The following is a 20,384-nucleotide window of genomic DNA, read 5'->3' on the forward strand; positions in this document are numbered from 1 at the left end:
ACAATCTGCCAAACAAATGGATGACTCCAAATTATTTGTTCTATAAGATTTGAATGATATTTATTGAATACATTTGCATCATTCTGGAATTACTCTTAAAGGCTATGTGCATGCTAGATTTGTTTGATTAATAGAATTATTAAAATATATTTTAATTCATGAAATTTGTGGGGGTGCCTGAGTGGCTCAGTCGGTTGAGCGTCCAACTTCGGTTCAGGTCATGATCTCAAGGTTCATGAGTTAGAGCCCCACGGCAGGCTCTGTGCTGACAGCTCAGAGCCTGGAGCCTGCTTTGGATTCTGTGTCTCCCTCTCTCTCTGCCCTCCCCCGCTCATGCTCTGTCTCTCAAAAATGAATAAACGTTAAAAAAATTTTAATTCATGAAATTTGTAGGGAAGACCATTGAACATTTTCACCATATAAAGTTATGTCAAGCTAGAATGTACAGCAATAGCTTATCTTTCCTAGAAAAGTAAAAAGAGTAAAAACGTAGCTAGGTCTAAGTCTCTAGAACATGAGTTAAAATGTTAAAATGGCTTTTGAATCATTGAGGATTTTTGAGTTACTGGCAGGGAATACCTCATCTTGAAACAATGTAAAAAAATGATAAAAGAGTGAGAGGGCATTATTGTCCCATGCAATAGAAAATTGTAGCACATTATGAAAACTGGATTCACTAGCCTATGTTGTCCTGACTCAAGATTTATGCAGCTCTGAGCAGTGTTTTCCTCTCATTGACATTACAACCAAATTATTCTCTTTCCTTGTGCTACAGTCCTCAGAAGCTCCAGAGTTATATATTCCCAAGTTCACGTCCAATGGAAAAGATATCACTTTCTTGTTTGCTTAAGGAAAACCTTAAAAGTTAGTTTGATTGGACCTCACTGGGTCATCAAACTTTGAGCCAGTCTCTTCTATGAGTGAGGCCTTGGCCACATGCCCACCTGTGTTAGGTGGTGCTAACGTGTGGTTTGAGAATTGGTAAGATGTGCTTCTGAAATGAAACAAGGCAAAGTGTCATTGGTTGCTAAGGAGATTAAAAATTCAAAAAATGTCTCTTACATGTTAGCACTAATAAAGGATGAAAGAACAAAAACATAATGAAATGTGTTTAGAATAGATTTCTTTCCTCCAACCACAGTTTTACAGTTTCAGGTATGCCCAACACCTGTTTTTTGTCTATCCATTTCCCATTGCTTTAAAATGGTGGATTCTTCTAATAGAGATGTTTCTTAATCTGTGCTCTCAGAATGACAAATGTCTCCGTCTTCTAAAAAGTAAAGTTTGGGTTTAATATTTCTAGTATGCATCAGAGACTTTCTTACTAAAAGAATTGGAAATTTTTAAAAGAGTATTGAAAAAGGAAGACTCTAAAAATAAAGTGAATAAGTTCTGTGTACATTTTATTTCATGAATTTACAGATCGGCACATTAATTATAAAGGAAATTATCAATTTAACATTAATAAGGTGTTCATTGTTTTTGATAAGTTCTCCTACTTGGGAAATAATGTGTGGATAGATCATTCTAGTCATTCCAATCCACTTAAGCCAGAATACAACATACATACTATGTGTAACTGACTTTCACATAAAGAAATAAGACATTTGTACTAGAATGCTCAAGTCTTTAGGAACACAGCTATGAAATGGTTGTACCTTTCTCCAACCATCTGTTTAACCTTGCTGTTTTGATTTCCCCCTTTGTATTCCTGAACTATTTCAGTCAGTTTCTATAACGTCCAGTTATCTTTTAGGGATTAACAGTTAGTGCAATGGAATTTTAAATCTTTCATTTCATTTAATTAAAAACCAAGCCAGTGCCCAGCAGTTTGTAGACCTTGGATTGGTAAATCAGGGATGAGAAAGAGGAAAAGGGCAAATGTCTTTACAAACGTGAGGCCCAGGCAGTGATAGCCTATAGTTAATTATGTAGTTAGTTATGTTGCTGATACGTACAGAGCTATACGTACAAACGTTTTTTCAGTTCTTTGATTTCTTCCATCAGAGTTTTATAGTTTTCCTCATATAGATCTTACACATATTTTGTTAGATTTGTACCTAAGTTGTTTATTTTTTTCTCTACTCCATTCCTGTCAAACGCTGCCTTTAAAGATTCCTACAGCGAACCTCAAAATAACAATATTAACTGGATAAGAAATGATTCTCGCCTTTATGTTTACACAATCCCCCAAATTCCGGTGGATACAAGCAAAATATATCTGAAACGTTTTGTCACGTGAGGCTTCACTCGGATGCATCGGTGCTACATCCCAGCAAGCATCCAAATGGAGAACTACAGTCCAGTTTCACTTTTTAAGACATAGGCTGTTTTCTGTAATTTGGTGGATTTACTGCTTTTGTTTGCCATGTAGTGTGAGAAGAAGTAGGAAAATCTCATGAGCCTGGCTGTTTTACAAGTGTAACAGTTTCACTGCCTCACATTCTCCTCAGCCTTCCTTATACACGGGGAGGTGGTGGGGGGGTGACTTCCTACTTTTTTTTTTTTTTTTTTTTTTATCCAAGTTAGTTAACATATAGTGTAAAAATGGTTTCAGGAGTAGAATTTAGTGATTCATCACTTACATATAACACTCAGTGCTCATCCCAAAAAGTGCTCCTTAATGCCCATCACCCATTTAGCCCATGCCCCCACCCAACACCCTCAACAACCCTTAGTTTGTTCTCTGTATTAAAGAGTCTCTTACAGTTTGCCTCCCTCTCTGTTTTTATCTTATTTTTCCTTCCTTTTTCCTATGTTCATCTGTTTTGTTCTTTAAATTCCACATATGAGTAAAATCATATGATAGTTGTCTTTCTCTGACTGGCTTATTTCGCTTAGCATAATACATTCTAGTTCCATCCATGTTGTTGCAAATAGCAAGATTTCATTCTTTTTGATTGCTGTGTACTATTCTATTGTATATATATACCATATCTTCTTTATCCATTTATCAGTCGATGGACATTTGAGCTCTTTCCATAATTTGGCTATTGTTGATCGCGCTGCTATAAACATCGGAGTGCATGTGTCCTTTCAAGTCAGCATTGTTATATGCTTTGGATAAATTCCTAGTAGTAAAATTTCATAGGGGAGCTCTATTTTTAACTTTTTGAGGAAACTCCATACTGTTTTCCAGAGTGGCTGCACCAGTTTGCATTCCCACCAGCATTTCTCCATAACATTGCCTTGTTTCCTGAGTTGTTGATTTTAGCCATTCTGACAGGTGTGAGGTGGTATCTCACTGTGGTTTTGCTTTGTATTTCCCTCATGATGAGTGATGTTGAGCATCTTTTCATGTATCTGTTAGCTATCTGGATGTCTTCTTTGGAAAAGTGTATTTATGTCTTTTGCCCATTTCCTCACTGGATTATTTGTATTTTGGGTGTTGAGTTTGATGAGTTCCTTATAGATTGTGGATACTAACCTTTTATCTGATATGCCATTTGAAAATATTTTCTCCCATTCCATCGGTTGCCTTTTAGTTATGTTGATTGTTTCCTTTGCTGTGCAGAAGTGTTTTTTTTGTTTGTTTGTTTTTTTCTTAATCTTGATGAGGTCCCAATAGTTCATTTTTGTTTTTGTTTCCCTTGCCTCCAGAGACAAGTCTAATAAGAAGTTCTGTGGCCAAGGTCAAAGGGGTTGTTGTCTGTTTTCTCCTATAGTATTTTGATGATTTCCTGTCCTACATTTAGGTCTTTCTGCTTTTTTAATAAACCTAATTATTATTGATCCATTTGCAGTCTTATTTAGAATTTCAAGTGCCTCTTGCCTTCAGCTTTGTCCTCATCTGAAATTGTTAAGCAAGTGGAAAAATCGCCACTCCATGACTATCACATATTGAAAACAATAGTTACAGTGAATATAATATGAACTTTTTGCATGATTTAAAATTAATAAAAAAGAATTTAAGTAGAGAGAGAGTGCAAAAGTGGGGGAGGGGGCAGAGGAAGAGAAAGAGAGAATCTTAAGCAGACACCACACTCAGTGTGGAGCCCAACTCGGGGCTCAATCCCATGATCCTGGGATCACGACCTGAGCCAAAATCAAATTCAGACACTCAACTCACTGAGCCACCCAGGCACACCTTTAAAAATGTTTAATATCTTAAAAACATAGACTATTAAGTGTAATATCAGGTTTTATCATTTTGGAGGTCTGTAACGGTACTAACTAAAGATTTTTGGTACTTAAAATTAGTTTTGGCTTTGGAAGAATGTCAAATTGTCTTAACGTCAGGGGACTGAGTTCTGGGCAAGTCTCAGAAAAGTAAGCATGTACTGGAAAGCATCTCATTAGTGTCCATAACTTTCTATTACTTAAACTAAGGATGTATACACATCTTTTTCCTTTCATACTTTTTACAATAGGGTATTTTTTGAGGTTGCTTTTTTGGAACCTCTCCACAGTTTTCTAAACCAATAGTCAGCATTGATTTATCTTTTGTGGTATGTGTGGAAAATATTCTTTAAACTTTTGACTTGGGGGTAAACTGCTTTGAATTCAAGAAATAAAATGCCACACAAGTTTAGTAAAGAAATTTTTGTTGTGTCTTTTCCTGAAAATTAAGCGTTCTGATTTTGGGGAACTAGAGGTTGAGAAACTTTACTTCTGGTGTAAACATGGATTGATTTCTTAATACTTTGGTAATAAATAGCAACAGCAAATCCTCTCTAAGTGGTTTTTCAGGGCAGTGAGTATTTGAAAAGAGCAAAACAATAAAAGGGATCAGACACTCTGTAATGACTGGCAGCTGTTGGACTTACGGTATGTTGGGAGGTGCATATGTGAGGTAAACATTATGTACCTCAGAGACAACTAAGAGATACCTTTGAAGAGGGCGAGGCTCTGCTATTACAGTGCCCATAAAGCCTTCAGTCATTCCTCTCTTCTGAAGTTTCTTTCACCTGTTACCACAGTATCCCATGTGCAACCACAAACACTCTCAACAGGAGACAGCACACATTCATGTTATTCAGTCACAGGAGATAAAATATGTTTGTTCAGCTTCTACTTGTAGTGACAGTTAGTTTCTGAGTTTAAAATACCCAGATGTATCCCTTCCAGCTGTAATTCGATTGATAACCATCCAGGTTCTGATCACCACAACTCTAAAACTGAGGACCTGGGTGATAATTTGACTAGAATGATAATGTGGGCAAAACAATATACTGTGTATTCAATACAGGGGAAGACAAGATGACCGGGTGGGGGGAAGACAACCACAATTTAAAAGTAAGATAAACAGGAAACACTTTCCGTAGCAGTGTCATATTTTTATCATTAGCGCCCCCCCCACACACACACATTATGTAATCTTTTTTCCCCCAAAATAGTGAATGTAAGGTAACTGAGAGGATGAGTGAATGATGACACAGGGATCAGTTTTATCACATCCTGCAATGTGAAATGAATTCTTGGTTATCAAATTTAGCCGCTTCCCTTTCTGTCCCCTTTAAGCATTTTGTACTTGTCTTTTCTTGAGCATGGATGATAAGAGTACTGGAGATTTGCTATGAGAAGACAATATGGTTAAGTAATCACAACAGCCATTAAAACAAGAACACACCATTTCTCAGTACTTGAAAGCTGAAACTGGGTATTTATGTCCACAGGACTTACTTCACAATGCTATTTTAATTGATAGCGATAGCAACTATTACTATATGGTTCCTCAGTGTCAGGACACAAGCTAGGTGATTTTTAATAATGTTTTACCCATTTAATCACCACAACCTAGAAACATAATCAAAAAGAAAATAATTTGTTTTTCTGTTATTACATTATCATAAGCACATTAATGATGAAAGACTATAGGTACAAGTTCCAAGAACATATTCACACAGTAGTGTTTAAGTGTGACTATTTTTCAAAATTACCCAATGAAACATTTCCCATGATCCATTACTTAGGCTGAATATAATTAGTCATGTTTACTATTTCTTTCTCTATTTGCATCCACTTAGTGCTAGGAGTGAAAAACAAAAGATACAATGAGCTATTAAGTGTGTGTTCATCAGAACACCCACAATTATGAATATTTTATGTTTTATACAAGGTAATGTGACACCACATGGTTTGCATTTAGGTTTAAATACCCTTATTATGTTAAAAATAAAAAGAAAATCAACCTTTCTTGTGGGCTGAGTAATGCTTCCAGGCCCCTTTTGTTTCTTACTACTACTGTTGTTTTGGATATGCAGGCTCACTGGCTAGAAGAACTTGAGTAACTCCTTATGTATCTTCCAATACAAAGCATCCCCTTTATACTAAACATTAATGAGATTTGGGGATTTTGTCCATGGAATTTTGTTCAAATACACTTCATCTTTAATATGTTTATCATCCCTAATTATGAGTATGTTATATATCAGAACTGTGATGTATAGCTCTAGCACCGGCCTTTGAGGAACCACCATTCTACAAACAGAGCCAGAAAATACAACACAGAAATATAATTCTGAAATATAAAATTCTTATTTTATATTCATTCCAATTCACACATATACTTTACCTTTTTTACTATCACAAATACAAGTATCTCAAATCCTTCTGGAAAATAAATGGGTAGATTTCACTGACAGTCTTACCTCTTATATCCCTCCAACTTGCCATCTTAAGATCCAATGCCAGATACTTTCCAGATGTCACAAATCCAAATCACTGTTCTTGAGGGCATTTCCAGAAGTTTGCAACAGTTAGCAGCTAAGTATTACTGTCAGAGTTAATGCTCCCTAAGATCAACCTTTAATCAATGTATATGATAGGTGTATATGTACACAACCCTATATGTCAATACATTTTAGGATTGTGCTTTACACTATTTCCCTTCTAAGAATAAATTTTAGTGGCCTTTTATGGTACCTGGCATAATAATGGGCAATTTAGTGGCTGTCTTCCCTTGCCTGTATCATTTTCTCACTTCTGAGTCCTTCCAAACAAATTGCTTGCACTGGTATTAAGATTTGACTACAGGGTAGGGGCGCCTGGGTGGCGCAGTCGGTTAAGCGTCCGACTTCAGCCAGGTCACGATCTCGCGGTCTGTGAGTTCGAGCCCCGCGTCGGGCTCTGGGCTGATGGCTCAGAGCCTGGAGCCTGTTTCCGATTCTGTGTCTCCCTCTCTCTCTGCCCCTCCCCCGTTCATGCTCTGTCTCTCTCTGTCCCAAAAATAAATAAAACGTTGAAAAAAAAAAAAAAAAGATTTGACTACAGGGTGAAAACACTAAGATAAAAATAAAATGTTAACTCTAATTTCTACAGAATATTACTGAACATTTAAATTATTTTGGTCACCTCACTTCTCCAAAGTTGCCATAAGAAACCAGCTTTTGTTTAAAAGTTATTTATTTTGATTTTTTTTTTAACGTTTATTTATTTTTGAGACAGAGAGAGACAGAGCATGAACAGGGGAGGGTCAGAGAGAGGGAGACACAGAATCTGAAACAGGCTCCAGGCTCTGAGCTGTCAGCACAGAGCCCGACGCAGGGCTCGAACTCACGGACCGTGAGATCATGACCTGAGCCGAAGTCAGCCGCTTAACCGACTGAGCCACCCAGGTGCCCAAAAGTTATTTATTTTGGAAGTCCTGTTCTTGATTATTCAGGGTCAAAAATAATATAATTAATTAGCTAGGATAAATGGTCAGCTCCTAAAGGAAATTATATTCAAACATATACATTTAAGGCTTACAATGGGAGTAACAAGAATGAATGTCACACAGGAAGAAGTTTTTCTAAAACTTGATTCATATGAAAAACCAAACACTAAGTGAATAAGAGCAAGGGAAGAATCTAGTTTTGAATAAAGAATCAGGGTTCCACTGGATTTACAAGTTAGACATTTTAAACACTTACCTTAAATACTTAGAGTTGTGTTATAGTGTATATCACTCAATAGTATTTATTAACAATTGATAATTTAAGATGCATGATTTTTAGGTATAGAGAGCTAAGCAATTAGGGACTGTACTCCACTTAAGAACTTAAATCCTGGGCGCCTGGGTGGCGCAGTCGGTTAAGCGTCCAACTTCAGCCAGGTCACGATCTCGCGGTCCCTGAGTTCGAGCCCCGCATCGGGCTCTGGGCTGATGGCTCAGAGCCTGGAGCCTGTTTCCGATTCTGTGTCTCCCTCTCTCTCTGCCCCTCCCCCGTTCATGCTCTGTCTCTCTCTGTCCCAAAAATAAATAAAACGTTGAAAAAAAAAAAAAGAACTTAAATCCTAACAGCCTATGTTTGACACTAAAAAGCTACTAATTGCTTCCTATTCATTTTTAACATTCTCCACAATAATATTTCAGTTCCTCAGTAAAGTGGTGTAAAGGATACCAAGCTTAATCCTAGTACTTATGGAGAAGGAAAAAATGAATAGTGTCCAGGACACAGGAAATGCTTGCGAACGAAAGATAAATAATTTGAAGACCCTACTACATAGTTCCCTTTTGCTTAAACACATTGAAAAAATGTACAACATTCATAAGTGTTTCCTAGTTGGATGGTACAAATACTTTAAGGACAATGTATATTGGTAGATGCATCATAAAACCTTGGGTAACTAACTTATCTGTATATTAGTATATGTTTCATCCACTATGGCTGGGTTAGGCCATTTGTCTAAGAGGATTCCTCTGTGTTACCCTTTGAAAGGCTTCCTTTACTTCCTTGTTCCTCAAGGTATAGATAACAGGATTCAGAGCAGGGGTGACCACTGTGTACATGAGTGCAGTTGCTTTGTCTGTTTCTGGAGTGTGTATAGTCTTTGGTTGGATATAAGTGAACAAAGCAGTGCCATAGAACAGAGAAACAACCAAGATATGAGATGAACAAGTGGAGAAAGCTCTGTGTCTGCCAGCTGCTGAAGGGATTCTCAAGATGGTTACAAGAATTCGCAGGTAGGAGCACAAGATGAGCAAACAGGGAGTCATGATGAAGATCATGGAGAGAACAAACATCACAATCCTATTGTGGGAGGTATCAACACAAGCCAGTTTCATTACAGGCATGAGGTCACAGAAAAAGTGCTGAATCTTTCCTGTTCCGCAGAAGGGAAGACTGAAGATCCAGGTGATCTGGGCTGACTCCACCACCACCCCAGTGGTCCAAGACGCTGTAGCCAATATCAAACACATGCGAGGGCTCATCAAGAGTGTATAACGCAGCGGGTAACAAATAGCTACAAAGCGATCATAAGCCATGGCTGCTAGCAGGGAGCATTCTGTCAGTCCCAAGATGGCAAATGTGTACATCTGAGCTGCACAACCACCCACGCTTATAGTCTTGGTCTCCATCAGCAGATGCACCAGCATCTGAGGCACCACACTGGTGATGTAGCACATCTCCAGGAAGGAGAGGTTAACCAGGAAGAAATACATGGGAGTGTGTAAGGAAGTGGAGACCCAGACCAGGGAGATGATGATGAGGTTTCCTCCCACAGTAAACAAGTAAATGAGTAAGAACACAACGAAGAGCACAGGCTGTAACTCTGCTAGAGAGGAAAAAGCCACAAATGTGAATTTGGTGCAGAGGGACTGATTTCCACCCATTGTAGGCTCAGAGCCAGACATCTGTGGAGACAACAGAGAGGACAGGTAATCCTGAAGGGAATCCAGACCACCATGGTTGCCTATCAAACCCCAGCAAAGGAGCTCTCGTAGGATCAATGGTCCTACATGAGAACCTAAACATTTGGATTTATTTTGATAAATATTTCTAAATAAATGCCCAATTAAAATAGATGCAGTTTTCTTCCTGATTTTGTTTTCTAGATCTTGTGGTGTTTTCACAAAAATTAAAAGAAAACAATGGCTTTAAATTATATAATCTAATTTTTGTTTTTATCTTATTGATATTCTAATCCTATACACAGGGTATATGTAAGCAATATGGGAAGATATTCCATTGAAAAAGTTACACAAAACTTAAGCGTAGAGAGTAAAACACAAAAGTGCTATATTTAGGTTCTGAATTCCACACTTTTCTTCAAGCCACAACTAAGGGTTCAGAAGGGAGTATATTTCCAGCCATGTATTTATTTGCATGCATGAATTTACTCATTTAGATTTAAAAAAAATAATCAAATGATTAGGCAGGTAAAATCCAGGGAAACCAAAACTAACAGAATCTTCTTTCCACAACCTCAGTGTAATTTTACAGGAAATTATGAATAGGGGAACATACCTAGAACCATAAGGTGAATTTTCTTTTCCCTGTTGGTCTTCCAGACTTTCTACAATTCCAAACTGGTGGTGGAATAGGCAGTATTTTTATTCTGACTAAAGACCGAAGGGATTGTATTCACTGCACAGTTTAATTAGATTTCTCTCAAGAGGGATTTCTTCAGAAACAACAATGAACATTCGATGTAAATTTCGTTTTCATTTTTTGAACACATTTTCCAGAGAGAATCTATTACTGTTAGTTACATCGGTTAAGTTTCAATGTGTCAAATGAAAAGTTTCTAATGGATTTCCATTATGCAATTGAACTAATTATTGGATTTATGAATGTTTGCCATGGTAATCTTCTTTAAGCTCCTCAAATGGACAGTGACTGTTCAGGTCTTTGTGATATTGTAGGCACAGTGCAGGGACAAAGAAGCTCCATTAACACCACAGATGGCTTTCACTTAATTATCTATGTGGAAATTAACAACATAAATAAATAGACCTTAACAGGGCAATTCCTAATTTTGAATGCTTCTAATTAAAATAATTTGTCAGAACGTGAACAATGTGTTTTCTGCACTTCCTCAAGAAGTGGAAAAACTCATTCATTCTGAGAATTTTTATTTTCAAACATAACACATTTTTAAATTTTGTTTCTAGTTTTATGGAGATATAATTGGAAAATAAAATTTTACATATTTAAAGTTTACACATGACAATTACATATAATATACATATAATTGTGAAATAATTTTCACAATTAGGATAATGAACACCTAAATCACCATGCATTGTTATCATTTTGAGTGTGATGACAAAGCTTAGGATATGTTGTCTTAGCAAAGTTCAAGTATACAATGCAGTATTATTAACTAATACCATCATGCTATATACATTATATCCCCAAACTTATTCATCTTATAACTGAAAGCTTTTACCCTTTCATCAACATCTATCCATTTCTCCCACTCCCCAACTCATTCTACTCTCTGTTTCGAGTTCAATTTTTTTTAGGCTCCACATAACTGAGATCATATGGTATATGTCCTTCTGTTTCTGACTTATTTGACTTAGCCTAATGCCCTCCGAGTCCATCCATGTTGTCACAATTGGCAGTATTTCTTTATTTTTTTATGGCTAAATAATATCCCTCTTTGAAATTGGTCTTAATGATTTTTGGAGCACAGGCAAGAAAGGCAAAAATAAACAAGTGGACTACATCAAATAAAAACGTTTCTGCACAGCAAGGGAAAGACAGTTAAGAGCATGAAACAGACTGAAGTTATTTATGGGTAAATAGAAATAAAAAAGTGAAAGAAACCAGTGGCAGCATTCTGGAAAACAGTGTGGAGGTTCCTCAAAAAATTAAAAATAGACCTACCCTATGACCCAGCAATAGCACTGCTAGGAATTTACCCAAGGGATACAGGAGTACTGATGCATAGGGGCACTTGTACCCAATGTTTATAGCAGCACTCTCAACAATAGCCAAATTATGGAAAGAGCCTAAATGTTCGTCAACTGACGAATGGATAAAGAAATTGTGGTTTATATACACAATGGAATACTACTTGACAATGAGAAAGAATGAAATCTGGCCTTTTGTAGCAACGTGGATGGAACTGGAGAGTGTGATGCTAAGTGAAATGAGCCATACAGAGAAAGACAGATACCATATGGTTTCACTCTTATGTGGATCCTGAGAAACTTAACAGAAACCCATGGGGGAGGGGAAGGAAAAAAAAAAAAAGAGGTTAGAGTGGCAGAGAGCCAAAGCACAAGAGACTCTAAAAAACTGAGAACAAACTGAGGGTTGATGGGGGGTGGGAGGGAGGGAGGGGAGGGTGGGTGATGGGTATTGAGGAGGGCACCTTTTGGGATGAGCACTGGGTGTTGTATGGAAACCAATTTGACAATAAACTTCATATATTGAAAAGAAAAAGAACAAAAGAAACCAGTGGCAGCAACATGTGGGAGAAGTTTGCTCATGAAGGGGAAGAGATAGGATGATACCTAGAGAAAAACAAAAGACAGGATAAGATTACTTATTATTGTTATTCATTATGTTTTTAAGATGGAGAACCATATGCCATATCTGGTGTGAAGGAACATCTGAAAAAAAGCTCTCTAGTGCTTATTTTGGAAATAAAATGATATAACATATATTTTAATATTTGAATTAAAGTACTAACTTAGAAAACTATGAACATCTCAGGGTAGAAAATTACAAACAGCCATTTATCATAATAAGATCTGTGCTTCTAGGACTTACAATGTTTGATTTGAGATAAAGAGTAACTTAGCATTTGCAACAGTATTTAGATAGTCTTTTAATAAGATTAATTAATTAAGTTACAATACCGTGAATTTTATCAAAGCTTATCAGTTATTAGTAAAGTGATAGCAACTATTACTATATGGTTCCTCAGTGTCAGGACATGAGCTAGGTGATTTTTAATAATATTTTACCCATTTAATCACCACAACCTATAAACATAATGAAAAATAAAATAATTTGTTTTTCTGTTATTACATTATGATAAACATATTAAAGATGAGGTGTATTTGAACAAAATTCCATGGACAAAATCTCAAAATCTCACTCATGTTTAGTATAAAGGGGATTCTCTCTCTTTCTCTCTGTCTGTGGGATTGTGGGTGATCATCTTCCATGCTCAGATTTTTGGTCTCAGGCCGCAGTGTTTGGCAGAAATCAGTGATTTTTCAGAACGTTGGAAGGTGCCCACAACTGGCACTAGTGTTTTTTTTTTTTTTTTTTTGTCACTTCAAAGCACCTATGGACAGTCCTTTGCTTTTCCATACAAGAGTAAGCTTAGCAATGCTTTGCTTCATTCTAGGTCAGGCTGCCTGCAGATATAGACCCTTTCCTCTGCTGCCTTATTGCCAGTTACATTATATACAGTATATTAAAAGAGTTTATTAATACTGTACTGTAGTCAACATCCATGCGAACATATACGATGACCCCCATGCAGAAAAAATGTTGAAAAGAAAGATGGTAAGAAGAAGGAGGTTATTTTAGTGGAAATTAAGAAGGAAATCATCGAGAAGTACGAACAAGGTATGCGAGTGACCGAAATTGCAAGATTTTGTAAGTTTACATTTGCATCTTGTCCGCAAAGAAGAAGGAGAAAAAGGTGGAGGAATCCTTCACTTCAAACGAGATTAGGGAGAAAGGTAAAATGTGAGAAACAGGGCAAAATTTTGTAGAAAGGAACCACATGAATAAGGCTGTAGTGTGAGCGATGAATCTGTTTAACAACAATGCAATGTCACATTTCTGTGAAATCCTCAAAAGGAGGCAAAAACAAGTGTCATTGTCTGGGTTCCTTGTTAAAGTTGCACAAAAAGAGAAAGATTCCATTAAGTCAATAGAAAGCAGTGATTCCACTAGTGATAGTGAAAGTTGTTCTACACAAACTCTCTTGTCTCCCTCACACCAGCCATAAAGCTTTTTTTCAAAGGTAAGCACAGATTAATTTATTTTTCTTTACACTTTGTATTTTCTTTATTATTTTGCATTATATTGCAGTATTGCAATCATTTTTATATGACTATTTTTGGGTTGTGGAATGAATCATCTGAGTTTCCATTATTTCTTGGGGGGAAATTCATTTTGATATACAAGTGCTTTGGATTATAAGCACTTTTCCAGAAAAACTTGTGCTCGCAAACCAAGGTTTTACTGTACTAACATCTCTTCTATTATTACACACAAAAACAGTTTGTGAAAGACTTGATTGTGTGTTTTTGTGTTTGTTTTGCTGTAAATTGTCTGGTAGAATTTTCTGGTGAAGTCATCTGGGTCTATTTTGGGGGGAAATTCTTTTGACTACTGATTCATCTTTTGCAAAATTGTATGTCTAATCCAGTTATCCATTTTTCCTTGAGTCAGTTTTAGAAAACTATCTTTTTTTCCTCAGTGTTATCTTTATTTGACACTCATTCTTTTTTAATCTGGAATACCTGAATAGAGATACCTTTTATTTATTATTTATTACTTTTTTATTATTTGCTTTATTTTCTGAGTGTATCTTGCCAGAACATTGCCAAATTTTATCTTTTCAAAGATCAATGCTGGGTCCACTAATATTCTCCTCTGTACATAACATTTTGTTTCACTAATCTCTGATGTTTTCTTTGTAATTTATTTCCTTCCATTTTCTTTTTTTTATTTATTTCATTTTTTATTAAAAAATTTTTTTTAATGTTTATTTTTACTTTTAGGGAGAGAAAGAGAGACAGAGCATGAGAGAGGGAGGAGCACAGAGAGAGGGAGACACAGAATCTGAAGCAGGCTCCAGGGTCTGAGCTGTCAGCACAGAGCCTGACACGGGACTCAAACTCATGAACCAGGAGATCATGACCTGAGCCGAAGTCAGATGCTTAATTGACTGATCCACTGAGACGCCCCAAATTTATTTCATTTTTTAAAATGTTTTATTTATTTTGAGAAAGAGAGAGAGAAAGAGAGCAAGCAAGCACTAGCAGGGGAGGGGTAGGGAGAAAGGGAGAAAGAGAATCCCAAGAAGGCTCCGTGTTCAGTGTGGAGTCTGATGCAGGGTTTGATCTCACGACCATGAGATCACGACCTGAGCCAAAAACAAGAATCGAAGGCTTAACAGACTCTTTATGAGTCACCCAGGCACACTTTCCTTCCATTTTCATTGGGTTTAACTTACTATTGTTTTGAAAATTCTAAGGATGAATTGTTGTCATTATTTCTTGTTGTAATTAAAAGCAAACATATGAATTGCACTTTAATTAGGAATTTTATGAATTCCAGATGTTTTTGGCAAGTCAACATGGCAGGAAGATCAATGGCTCCTCAAAGATGTCCATGCCCTAAGCCCCCAAAGCTGTGAATATGTTAACTTATATGGAAAAAAGGCATTTTGTAGATGTAAAAATACTAGAGACTTTAATATGGGGAGATTATTCTGAGAAACCTGAGTTGGCTCAATCTAATCATGTGAATTCTTAGAAATGACTCTTAGAATGCAATTCTTGATCTTAGGGTCCTGAGTTCAAAGCCCACGTTGGGAGGATTTTATTTAAGTTAAAAAAAATGAAACGTGTAAACTATGTTCATTACATTTTTTTAAAAGATACATCCCTCAGTTTAAAGCACACAAATAGATTTTACACATCTTAAGTGTTTACACACTTTTCACATTTATACACCACATTTGGTGTGAGTTTAATTTGTGTTCATCACCTTCTAAGAACTTGGATTCCTCAGGATGAATTCACATATTGAAATTCTAAAACTGAAATCTATGGACCAAATCCTAGACGAATATAAGGACATACTTTATCTTTATTCAAGAGCCACTGGATAGCCTATCCTGCTGACATATCTTCATTCTTTACTCTTTCAAAATGAATTTCATGGTTATAAATGATACAGATTCACAAGAAGTTGCAAAGTGCACATTTTAGTTAAACATAAAGCAGGACATCAAACACACTAAGTTGACATTTTACAAAATGTGAATACACGTGAATGGCTCTATACCATTTTATTGCATGTGTAGATTCATGTAACCACTATTAGCGATTATGGTTGAGTTTTGTAAAAAGTTTTTGAAGGGGTGTGAAATATCTATGGAAGAAAAAAAACAATAAACATGTGAAGATAAAAGGTGAATTTTGTTAAATTAGAATTATAATGCAATCTTTTTGAGATGGGCATCCGTGTCTAGTGTACCTTTCAAACCTGCTGTTTAGCACAGTGCCTGTCACTTCGTAGGTGAAGAAAAAAATCTATGGAAAAGAATCACTGATGTTTTTTCAGGCAAATGCAAATGTGTAACAACTGGAAAATTATCAGCTAAAATAGTTATGATGAATGACTCACAAGGTGGCAGTAATATATACTTAGGGGATGCGTCGTACAAGATGACTTTAGGAACTGGCCAGGAACTAGACTACTGTAAAGTGGTAATTGGACACTTACACACTGAGCTTACACAGTGTATTTAGTAGGTAGTTGTCTCTATCTAGTGAATTGAAATAGCTTTAGAAATTCCAAAAATAAAATACTCCAAGTATTAAAAAAGAAAAATTACTCACTTTTTTATGGCATTAACTTAGACATTATAAGATACTACTTCCATGGAATGTTATATGAAATTTGGTACTGTCTACAGTGTTCTCCTATTAAAACAAACCAACAGCCAAACTATTTAGGGTATAAGACTGCAATAAAATACGTGCCAATTATCAGCTTAACTTGAGGTGTTTAATCATTTGAAATGATTTTTACTAGAAAAATATATGTTTAAGATAACATTTACAAATGAATTACAATTTGAAATTTAAAAATCATGTAAGTTTCAAGGAGGTACTACAAATCTCTTTTGTCAGTATTGGGCCAAAATCTATTCCATAAAAAGTACAAAAATCTTACAGGGAAAATGAAAATCTCTGTTCCTTATACAGTCTTGGCATATTAATAGTTGTAATCCTGAGGGATTTGACCAGTGTGCCCAATGGACCCACCACAAAATATCTATTATTGAAAAATACATATTGAATTGCAGTCATTATACCTTAAAAAATATAGACAGTTTCATGAAAATTCTACATTCTCCACTATGAGATTTAAGCAGGTGTGTAATTAATAGTAGTTCCTTCTAATGTCCCTTGGGTCATTTCCCCAAAGCCAGTCACACTTTTAAATATTACTACTAAAATATATTCACCACTTAGTGCCATTGCAGAGCAGGTTAGTGTGTCCAAGGTATTTGCTTAGTTCTGAAAATTTGAACCAATAAATAAAATTATGTATCTTTAAAGTTGTCATTAAACTTCTAATTAAAGAAGAAATACAAGGTTTTATTTGGTAAGATATATCCAGATATTCTTTATGGCTTAATTTCTTCCCTCAATTAAAAAAAAAAAACTCATGTTATCTGCATATCTGTGTATAATAAAAACATTTTAAATCAAGTAAATATAGGACTTTATGGAAAAAGGAATAAGCTTATAATTTATTAAAATAAAACAAAAATAATGGGGTCCTTGTTCTGTCTAGAAAGCTATAGAATGGTAAAGAAATGAGTATGAAGAAAAAAATGAGAGTTGTGTACTTAAAGAATGCTGTGGATTACAACCATGCAAAGTCTTTTCAATTCAGAGACTGGGTTCATTCATTTTCCAATTAAGTAACTACACTTTGTGTTGTACTGTTCCAGTAAGAGACATGTAACGATGATTTCAGCTTTGTCTGGTGTTCCAAATACTGATGATGTAATTGCAAAGATCCATAATGAATTTTTTTAATGGGAAAATATATGTTTGGGAGAAACCTGGCTAGAATGAAAGGTAAAGTCTGTTTCTTCAGAAATGTTGGAAGCTGACCAGCTTAGTAAGAAGTGAAAGAGCTCTTTGGACTCCTGAGATATAGCCAGCTAAATTAGTGGACTTAAGTAAATGTCATTAAGTTATCAAAATGCTATGCAGCAAGTAAAATTTTATATTCTCTAGAGCATGTAGTAATCATGGCAACTCGGTCACAGTTTGCGAATTTTAAAAAAGATGATATAAATCTGTGGTATTGCTTGTAATCACTGCTGACAAATCTTTCCCAAAGAGGATATATGCAATGTAGTCAGTAGGGTTTTTAGGATTATAACAGGAATGAGAGAAACACTTGGAGACACATTCTATGATATTATCAACCCCCAATTTTCCAAAATTTTGAATTTAAATGTGCCCAGGCATGGTGAAAAATTTACAACACTAATTTTCAAGCAATCAAGAAAATGGTGATTTTCTTGGATAGCCTTATTCTTATTTTACATTAGAGACCATGGATGGTACACTGTAGAGCTTGATCACTCAAAGTTCAGCCATTCAACCTAGCATTGCTTTGTGTGGCATCAATATCAGAGTTCTGAGGGGCGGTAGTGGCTCAGGCATTTAAGGCATACACTAAAAATCATAACATAATAAATATAAATGAATAAATTTTAATAAAATAGGGATACTTTCATCAACTCTCATATTCTTATTTTTCTCCAAATAATGGAGTAATTTTAGTGCCATGACAAATATACAATTGCTGCAAAATGCTGGTGAGCATGAAAACACATGTGAAGCTTTTTATCAGTTTTGCTAAATGTACCAACAACAATGTTGTTGTTCTTTCACTGATGATGAGAATGGTATTGAAGTATGTTTTGCAATAATGGTGAGAGGCTAATGGGCACAATTACCGTTACATCTGTCCCTGTGATTCTGGGACTTCTAGGGGAATGGAGAGTGTGGGAGCACCAACATTCCTTTCCTTATGCTACTGAGGAAGTTGGCTTCAGAACTTAGAGTAAGCAAAATAGACAAGTGAGAGCGTACCACAAGTACATATATTTGGGATGGAATTAAAGCAGAATTCTTCGAATGAGCCACTTATTTCAGAATGGATCCAGAAGCTGTGAGTTTTCAGCTCCTTTCTTTCAGAGGGGAAATCTGTTTTAAATATTTTTACTATAGAAGGAAGTAGTTAAGTATTTTTCTGAATTAAATTAGAAAGTGTACTGTAAAATAGTAGATCCAATATTCACCTAACCCCACTATTAAAAAAAAACAATGTTCATCTCAGTCTCAACGTAGCATTATGAATAATTATTTTTCCAATATGTTTCTGACATTACTAATGTCTGCTATGCTATTGCTGAGTAAAGCTTGTACAGAAAATATTGTCTAATTCTACTTTTGGTCACAATACTTAATTCTAAATAAGATATAGCAATTGAGTTCATAATAAATGAGTGAATACTTTTATGGCTAGATTTTTAGTGGACGCACAATAGTGACTAACTCTCACTTCTGACCATGCAGTTTTGGAAATGATTGACAGTCTATTCAGAGTTTAGCTAAACTACCTCATGATGCTGCTGACTTGACATCTTTTTGGGGTAGCCAGATTGCCTGCAGGACCCTTGAACTGGTATTAACCTCCCCCCACCCCGCCGCTTGAATGCAAACCTTAGGTAACAGCCCAGAATCACAAGTAAATATAAGCTCCTGATATGATTCCCCAACCGTCTTTGTGATAAATCATAGATTCCCCTGTCTCCTGGGGCTCTCTCCTTAGCCCTTAGATAAAAATCCCAAGAAAGCATACCCAAGTCATGCTCTTTTTGGTCTAAATTGACCAAACTGGCCTTAGCCAGGGAACCCCAAAGTACCCCACTCTCAGATTCTAATACAAGTATGTGTCCCAGCTCCTGCTTCACTCTCTCTGCCTGCACTGTGCCTTGACTTCCCCATGTGGCACCTTGAGTGAGCTGTGTGCCTCCTCCAGGACCAGTGAGTAATAAATTTCTCTATTTTGCTTTCCCTTGTGGTCTTTTGTTGAACCCTAGTTCAACATCCTACCCATCTCTACTTAATGATAACTGAATTTGGAAGGAGGACTTCTCTATTCAAAGTCATAATTGTTCAGAAGGATTTTTAAGCCCAGCACAAATAATAGGACCACACTCATGTCAGTAGTAGAAATAGGGGCCCAGGGAAGTCAAATTATGGATCAAGAGACAATATTAAAAATCACGTAAGTTAGTAGCCCCAGGAAGATCACAGAAAAACACCAAAATCAAACATGTAAGTTATGCTTATTTTTTACTATGTTTATCAATTGTTTTTCATATATACATACATGTGTGTGCACATGTAAACGTATATGTAAATGCATATGTACATAGAAGATGATGGTGTGGAGTACACACTCCATTCTTATAAACATGCAATCTATATCCTAAAAGATTCCAAAAGTCAAACTCACCCACAATTTCTCTTTTTGTTCCCTGGATTTATTTCATATTTTAAAAAATTAGTAGATGATTCTACTTTAAATATCATCTGCCTAAACTACTTCTACTTAATCCTGACAACGGCATGCCTCTGATGAAGAACATGAGCTGCAGGCTGTGACCACTGACAAAAAAAAACAAAAAACATAAAACAAAAAACTGCACCTACGTGATAAGCAATTAGTAGGAGTCATGCAAAATATTTCTTTGATCTTGCTTATATTTTATTGTAAACATTATTTCTGCATCAGAGGAATAGAACGATGAAATGCCTGAGCACAGTGATGCTTTTATGGATTTTATTGATATATTTGAGATTATACCTGTATTTAAACAATATCCTTTCATGCACATATTTGATTCTTACAGAGAAACTAGTCTGAGAC

General features: G+C 35.9%; 1 protein-coding gene across 1 annotated transcript; it reads right to left on the reverse strand.

Annotated features, from left to right (window-relative positions):
- Positions 1–8,596: 8,596 nt before the first annotated feature.
- Positions 8,597–9,538, reverse strand: LOC123591839 (olfactory receptor 10C1-like). The gene has a single exon (XM_045466487.1). The coding sequence runs from the start codon at positions 9,536–9,538 to the stop codon at positions 8,597–8,599; it is 942 nt and encodes a 313-aa protein (XP_045322443.1).
- Positions 9,539–20,384: the final 10,846 nt, after the last annotated feature.

This window comes from Leopardus geoffroyi, chromosome B4 (genome assembly GCF_018350155.1).
Source record: "Leopardus geoffroyi isolate Oge1 chromosome B4, O.geoffroyi_Oge1_pat1.0, whole genome shotgun sequence".
NCBI lineage: Eukaryota > Metazoa > Chordata > Mammalia > Carnivora > Felidae > Leopardus > Leopardus geoffroyi.

Coding starts and splice junctions, on each gene's coding strand:
- LOC123591839 (XM_045466487.1), bottom strand. CDS start 9,538: ATGGGTGGAAATCAGTCCCTCTGCACCAAATTCACATTTGTGGCTTTT.